The 8,516-nt window shown below is 30.0% G+C and overlaps 1 protein-coding gene across 2 annotated transcripts in view; it reads right to left on the reverse strand.

The window, feature by feature from the left end:
• LOC100167920 (cathepsin L1) overlaps positions 1 to 6,376 on the reverse strand; it is a 38,412-nt gene extending 32,036 nt beyond the window's left edge. Inside the window, exon 1 of one of the 2 annotated variants that reach the window (XM_029486092.1) lies at positions 6,259 to 6,376. Coding sequence is in view for 1 of the 2 variants with exons in the window: in XM_029486091.1 (XP_029341951.1) it covers positions 6,212 to 6,214 (3 nt within the window). In the remaining variant the exon portion in view is untranslated. Of the gene's footprint in view, positions 1 to 6,211 lie in introns of both variants that reach the window. The other variant, XM_029486091.1, reaches the window with a different exon arrangement.
• Between the last annotated feature and the right edge of the window lie 2,140 nt (positions 6,377 to 8,516).

Below are 8,516 nucleotides of genomic sequence, written 5' to 3' on the forward strand. Positions count from 1 at the left end.
AGAAGAATCTGAAAATTCAGAAACTAATTCTGAAAGTTTATTCCGAGCTAGATGCTTAATAAAATCATTAAATTGGGTATTTTTTTTAAATTTAATATGGTGGAATAAAATACTACAAATTATTGATGTAGTATCCCGATTATTACAGTCAAAAAGTAATGATTTGTTTTTGGTGGTACAAAGTTTCCAATCTGTAGTTGACAAATTAAATGTTTTAAGAACTCATGATCAATATAATGTATTTGTTACAGAAGCCACAAATGTTTGGTCAAATTTTGATATCTTTACAGATGTTTTAGGACCAGCAGAATTTCCACAGAAGAGGACAAAAAAAATGCCGTTACCAATTGATGAAAATACTAGAGGTATAATTTTATCAGAAGAAGAAAAACATAGACAAATTTATTTTGAAACATTAGACAACATGATTGGCGAATTAAATGAGAGGATGAATGGATTTTCCAAAGTCTTGGATTTGTTTTATTTTTTTAAATCCAGATGAACTAAAAAAATTAAATATAGAAGATGTGAAGAGAAAGTGTGAAGCTCTTGTGTTAGAATATGATTACTTTACTGTAAACGAATTGTCTCTTGAAATAATGTCGTTTCAGAGTTATTATTTTGATTCATAAAAATCAGAAAGCACAGGTAATATATTAAGTTATTTGACATTCATTATTAAACATTCATTGTCTGATGTATTGCCCCAAATGGAAACTATTTTAAAATATTTTTAACACTACCTATTGGAAGTGCGAGTGCTGAAAGAGCTATGAGTGTACTAAGAAGATTAAAAAATTATCTTCGTTCAACTATGGTTCAAAATCGAACAAGCAATTTAGCCTTACTTTCAATGGAGTACGAAGCAGCCCAAGACCTCAATATGACTGAACTTATCGACAAGTTTTCCAAGGCCAAAGTTCGCAGAGGTTCTCAGCTATAATTGTTTTTAATTTTATATAGCTATTATAAATGTTGTTTTATTTATAAAAAATAAATAAAATACATTTTCTATTATTTTCTAAAAAGAATGTTGGCTCATGGCTAGCATTGTTTTCGCGAACGAAGCGAGCGGTTTTGTAAAATAGCGGTAAGTATGTGACTGAAATTTTTTACGAGGCCCCTCTTATGGATTTGCCGACTTTATTTAAACCCTTAAATCCGCCACTGGTCATTACTAAGTCTTTACACTATCAATGATGTACCTAGTGTATTGAATACAATGCCGATTTGAATAGTTTAATTTGGTTTAGCAGTCTACCTAAATGGCTTCACGTTAATGTAACCATGTTAGGACGCCGACGGGTTTACAACAGTTATTATCTTAACTCTTAAGATTATAGATTTAAATTGTAATCATATTTTGGTATTAAATTCATGATAATGATAATATGTAATACCGGTGTACTGCTAATAGAATACTTGTTTGCATTTAATGTGGAATACTATTCTATGTTATAAAAATACAAAATTATTAAACAAAAAAAACTAACATTTTTTCAGTATTTGGACACAGTTATCAAACTGGAGTCTCTTCTAATGCAACTTATTTTGAGTATTCGTACATCTAACTTTACAATGTACGATACTTTGGCCCAATTATGTCCATGGACATTTGCGTTGGATGTAGTCCACTATTTTCGTTGGTTGCCAGTTTTCGTAAGTACTCTACAGGACCTTCCAGAAAAACATCCAGATATACATGCTGAATTTCTTCGTGGCAACTTTACGAGCACCAAAACTGCTAAACCATTTTCTGCAATATCTGACGACCAGCTTCGTGAACACAATAATAAATTTATAAAGGGCGAAAGTGGAGCTATTGGGATTCTTGATAATGAAAATGCTCTACTTAAATGGATGGTATCAGGCCCAAGGATCAGTTCTTTAATTGAGGAATTTGAAAAGCAATCATTTTTAAAAGATGAAAAAGACGTGGGTTCAAAGCACCATGAAGATAATAATGCATTTGAGAAAAGGTTTTTGACCCATGTCAAAGAAATGATTAACGCATTTACTGAAAATGGAAATCCGTTTGAAGAAACCGATTTGGTGTCAATAGGGAGTTCCAAAGTAATTGCAAGTGTCGAAGCTGTCAAGTGTGTTACAGAAGCATTTACTTTAGGACTACAACAGTATGATGAACTTGTCGTGTCTCGTCTCAATCTAGTATAAAATTCAATTCATGAAATTATTCCTGAAATATTCACATATTCAAGACTATAACCAAAAAAACGTCTAAGGCAAAGTCTAAGATTGCCAATTTGCGTAAAGACTCCAATTCATGAGATTTGTGCTACCCTCTCACCTGAAATGTGTAGAAATTTGTTAGCTTTTCATTCTGTAACTGGGTGCGATACAGTTTCCACATTTTGTGGCATTGGCAAGAAAACATCTTGGAAGGTCTGGATGTCATTTCGTGAAATTGATTGTGTACAGGCACCTCTGGTACATCAGCTCTGTACAGGCACCTCTGATATTGATGATGAATGGCATTATCTCTTGCAGCGTTTTGTTATTCTACTTTATGATAAGACATCAGATATACAGAACATCAATGAGTGCAGACGAGTGTTGTTTACAAGAAAAAATCGAGCAATCGAAAATATTCCTCCTACAGCAGATGCTTTGACACAACATATCAAACGAGCTGCTTTTCAAGCAAGAATTTGGAACAACAGCCTTGATTCACAATACACAGTACCTTCGCCAACCAACTGGGGATGGTTACAAACTTCAGAAGGATCATACCAACCTGTGTGGACGACAATTTCAGAAGTGTCGAAACACTGTAGAACTTATGCACAAGTGAGAGATGTAAATGTATCAAAATGGGAGTATGATGTACCAAACTTTGTGTATGTGAAGGACAGTGCTCCGAAAGTGATCGGTGATTGTAATTAAGCAAGATCTTATTTTATTTAAATATCTTAAATAAGTGTATTTTAAAATGTATGGATATTATTAAATTTGAATATTAAACTGGAATAATAATGTACATTATTTTGCTTCTCATTCTTGTACTTAATGTTTAAAATTTATCCTTCAGTTATCCCTAAAAAAAAGCTATAACATATTTACATTTACACCAAAAATTAAAATAATTACATTTATTACTTAAACAGTTATAAAGACGTTTTAATGATTTTCGGAACCCGTCTAAACTACATGTTGCCGAACGAGTCTCTCGGTATGCAATATTGTTTTGGAAGATTTTCGGCGACCGTTTGGAACAAAATAAAAGTTTTATATACTGTTCGAAAGGTAATTTTTTTATGAACAAAAAAGTTTGTATCATATTTTTAGCTAAATACAACGGATTCCGTGTTATTTAGCAAAATGTCTCAAAAATTCAAAAATTTTAAAAAAAGTTACTAAAATTTCTGAAATTATGACCTTAAATGATAATGTAAAATATACCATTAAAAAGCGCATTTTCTACTGATTAATAATCACTAATAATATAGGTAAATATCAAAATACAAACCCAAGTTATATAGGAAAATGTAGCACCGCATCACAACAATTTGGCGGCCATATTGATAACGTTATCAGCAACGTTAGGGGGGAGGAAAAATTTTTGTCTCAGGCTTTTTAGACTCCTTTACCCATGTACTATCTGAATCCAAAAGGGCGCATTGGTTGCCAGACGTGAAACTTTTTTCGGCTACCTAACCCCACTATAATAGAAAATTACATTTCTTCCATATTAATATAAATGATAATTGTGATTCTCCCTTATCCAATAATAAGTTATACATTTTAATTTTAGTCGGGGGATGTGGGGCGAACCGTCATTCCGAGTAGATAACCGAGCTACTGGTAATCACAGACTTCTTATTCTTATTCATACTACACTAGATAAGGAACTCCTATATAATTTACATTGTTACCAGTGAAGCTCAGCTGTGGACGGCCGCCATTTTATCAGTTGGCAAAACATTTCATTTATTATGCAAAATGTATAAGAAATTATATTTTTTTTAATGGTCAAATAAAATAGTAAATGTAAAATTACTTACATAAAATATTTTTTTTTTTTTAGACTACATATTTAGAAATAATAAAATATGACTCAAAATAAATCATAAAATAATCTTATTTGTCATATGAAATACCATACAATTTCCAACCGACCTTGAAGCTTCAATTCATGACTGGAGTTCGCTATCTAGTAATATATAGAAATCTCTGCTGGTAATACTGTGTAGATAATAACAGTGTTACGTTATCTCTATATTTACCTTAGACAAAATCCAAGCTGATTGTTGTACAATTAGCGAAGCTACTCATATTTGGTTAGATTTGAAAACTTTTTTTGAAATTGAAGTATGTAGTTCAGAAATGTTGAAGTTTTTTACAAATCGTTTTGAAAAGGCAATGAGTGAGTACCATTATTTAGCCTATATTTTGGACCCTCGGTATATTGGTGAAAAATTAACGGAGGAACAATTAGATAGTACTATGAATTATGTAAGTATAAATCATCCAGAAATTATGGCTGAGGTCATCACCTTCCAAGCACAGGGATTTCCTTTCAAGTCTTATCTGTTTAATGAAAATATTGTTTTAAAAATTAAACCACTAACATGGTGGATAGCATTGGAAAAAAACTTAACGAAGGAAATTAATGAAATGGTTAAGCAACTGTTCACATCATGTGCTTCTTCAGCTGGCATTGAGAGAATATTTTCAACTTATGGTATAGTTCATACAAAACTAAGAAACCGGTTAGGTATTGAGAAATCATCTAAATTAGTCTCTGTATTTAAAAGTTTAAATAGTTGTAACAAATAATTAAGACAATATTGTGATATTTAAATATTAAGTTACCTACTTACCTATCAAGTTGATATTAATTTATACATTTTTTTTTTTTATTTATGTTGGAGTACAACTAATCACTAATTGACAATTGTTATTTATGGATATGTAATTTTAATAATTCTATTTTTAATTTCTATATAGTTTATGTAATTAACTATTAAGACAATTGTGATATTTAAATATTAAGTCACCTATCAAGTTGATATTAATTTATATTTTTTTTTTTTTTATGTTGGAGTACAACTAATTTGTAATTGTTATGTTATTTATTGGTATGTAATTTAAACAAATAAATAAATAAATATATTACCTACAGAACTACAGGAGTAATATATTATATAACCACTGAAGTGTTAGTAATTTGAATAAGTAAAATTATCATTATGCATTTTATAAATTTTAAATTTGTTTATGAAACAAAAAATAATAATAAATAGGATTTGCCAGTATGAACTTACAAATAATAAGTTATATGCACATAAATTATGATTTTCTGTTTTAAACAACTGTTTTTTTATGTTGTTTAAATCATTTGTTATAAACGTTTTAAACAAAACCATGTTTGATCAATTTAGATATTTTAACATGTTTTAAACAAGTGTTCAGAACATGTTTTAAACAAGTGTTTAAAACAAAATGTTTTAAACATCTCAACTCTGCTATATTATACTATTATAATATATAAAAAAAGAGTTCAAAAAAATGTTAGACCATTTATAACTCAAGAACCGCTGGACCGATTTAAAAAATGATTTCATCATCAAAATGCTACATTATCCCTGAGTGCTGTATGCTTATTTAAAAAGAGGAAATTAAAAGCCGGAGAGGTGCTTAAACAGGGTTTTTGATATTTACGATGGACATTTTTGTTTATAAATGGTTGCTTTTTGGTTTAAAGTAGTACCTATAATTTGATGATGCATATTTCAGCATATATCTCAACTATTTGTGCATAATGACTCATATTTTTACCATTTAGCTTTTCATATTTGCCACATCCACAGTGCATATTATAATTCCGGTCTCTACTCTAGCGTTAAAGTATTAGCTGAAAGCAGAAGCCCCAAAAACATACTAATGATCGTTTCCGCTAACAATAATTTTTTGTATTCCATGATTTATAATTAAATTCAAATTTAACACATCTATTAAAGTGATCTACTAAATGAAGAGATACACTAGAGTACTTACCAACTACCTACTGTACTGCTGAGTGCTTAACTTGCCACATTTCATATTGGAAATTTAAAAATAACATTTTATTGCATACCAAAGCAGACACTTTAGGTTCAGAAATAAATATTCTTCCATTATATATCATAAGCATTTTGTTTAACCAAAATAGTACCTATAACTATTGTTTTAGGATAAAAAAATTGATTACCATGTCAGCTAAATGATTCAAATCTAGTGTGTAATTGTGTTTTCCACCTTTGGCCTCTTCGTTGTGTCTGTTAATATGGTGGAAGTTCTCCTCCCACGCGGAGCGATGGTGGTGTTCATTAGTTTTTATATATGTTTTATTATGCTCTGCCTATAAAATAAAAATCACGATTTCTTAATTTTGTCCGGAATGATCATAGACGGACTTAGCCTAGTAGCTTGTAGCCGTTTTTATTATACTATAATATAGTGTACATAATGTATATTAATAAATATAAATATAATTTTTAATATATTATTTTACTGTAGCCGTGCTATGTACAGAATTATCATGATGTACATATATATTATATAAGCCCACGATATTAGCGTGACCGTGCCGAATGAAATATATTAAGTTGATAACAGTAATACGCGACGGCGTAAGGCGAAATACATCACAACAATAATAGCACAGATTTTGTCATTTCTATATGATCTGTTACCGCGTAATATAAAATATTATAAATACGCTTGACAAATTAAACAGGTATAATTTACTATTATATAATATACTGGTTTTGAAACAAATCGCACATCCACCCTCCACCTTGCCATGCACTGTGACGTTAGTATTTCTCCGTTTCCGACTGGTCCGCCGCCGCCAAAGACTCCACCACCACTCCAAAGTTTAACTAGTTGGGGAAATATTTCTAACACATTTTGTAGTTTACAAGGAATAAACTTTTTTTATTGTATTTTGTTGTGTTTGATTTCATTATGCTCCTCCCTGATAAATTTCTTGCGGGCACCCATGGTATTATTATATTATATTGTATTTGTAATTAGAATTTATGTTAAATTATTATTATTATTACTGTTTTATAATAACAACTCTAAAAATATTTAAAAATAATATGTATTATGTATCCTATGTTTTATATGCGAATAACCTGTTAAAGTTTTTTAAAAACATTTTTCGGTCTAACATTTTTGTCACCTAACGAAGGGGACGACTGCTTTACAGATGACTTTATGTCTACACTACCGGCTGACTGTAATGATATATACGATTCTACAGATTATGTATTTTTGAACTATATAAATACGGATTCTGCTATGTTTCCTCCAGAAATATGGGTAGAATTCTCTTCTTCTATTTCACAAACCACAAATGTTTGTGAAAGTTTTCATGCTAAGCTTAATGGTATGTTTTATCGCAACCACCCTAATATATATCAATTAATCGAGGCCTTAAATGAAATACAAGCTGGTAGCTATACGAAAATGAATACTGCTGTACAAAATTTAAAACGGGAAAAAAGACCGTCAAAAAGGAGGTATTTATTAGCAAACAAATATTGCAATATTCAAGTGGTGAAATAAGTATAATATAATTTATACAGGCTATTTCAAAAAAATGTTTGCCACAAAATATATAAAAACTATGACGATAAATAATGACATTATTCTATAAATATTTAAAAAAAAAAACATTCACAATAATTTTAAAAATAACGATTGCTCTTTTGCAAGACAAAAAATATTTTTAACCCCGCTTATTTTCATGGTAGCTTGTCTTAAGTCCTGAAAAAAGTGGTGAAGGGAAATATTTGCGTTCACAACTTACGTGGTTTTTATCAAAAAGAACTCTGAACGCAATTAGTATTATGACAACGAAACTCGTGTCCGCAATTGTTATGTTATAATATTGACCTGAATAATTCGTCCGCAACTAGTATGTACTTAATATCATATGTAAGTTATGTATAATGTATAATATAATATTTTATATTATGTACCTATAATTAAATGGTAGGACTATCCAACTATTCTAACTGAAATATGCAAATCCACCAAGTGAATTGTTACTATTACTATTGTTATGAAGATAGCAATCTAAACAGTTAAACAGCTATAATATAATCACATATTACATTACAGTGGAAACTTAATAGCAGGTACCTAACTGTGCACGGTTGATGTCATATAATTAAAAAATATATGATGAGTATGATTGTATGAATATCTATGAATCGCAGGTATAGGTTTGAAGGTTTCTAATAATGACAATGAGTATTGTGAATTTATAGTATTTGCAAGTTCACAAAAACATAACAGCGTAAAAAAAATACTTTTTTTTGTTAATTTGACAGAAGTTCAGTAAAACTATGCGTGAAATGTAAAAATAAAATTGGTCAAGCTTGCTGTACAGTAGTTGTTGAGTACGTCATTGTAATGGATATTATGTTAAATTTAAATTCAACGATAAATCATTACGAAAAACGATTATGGGTGGAGATGAAGTGTCGTCCTAGCATATTTTT

This window comes from Acyrthosiphon pisum, chromosome X (genome assembly GCF_005508785.2).
Source record: "Acyrthosiphon pisum isolate AL4f chromosome X, pea_aphid_22Mar2018_4r6ur, whole genome shotgun sequence".
Taxonomy (NCBI): domain Eukaryota; kingdom Metazoa; phylum Arthropoda; class Insecta; order Hemiptera; family Aphididae; genus Acyrthosiphon; species Acyrthosiphon pisum.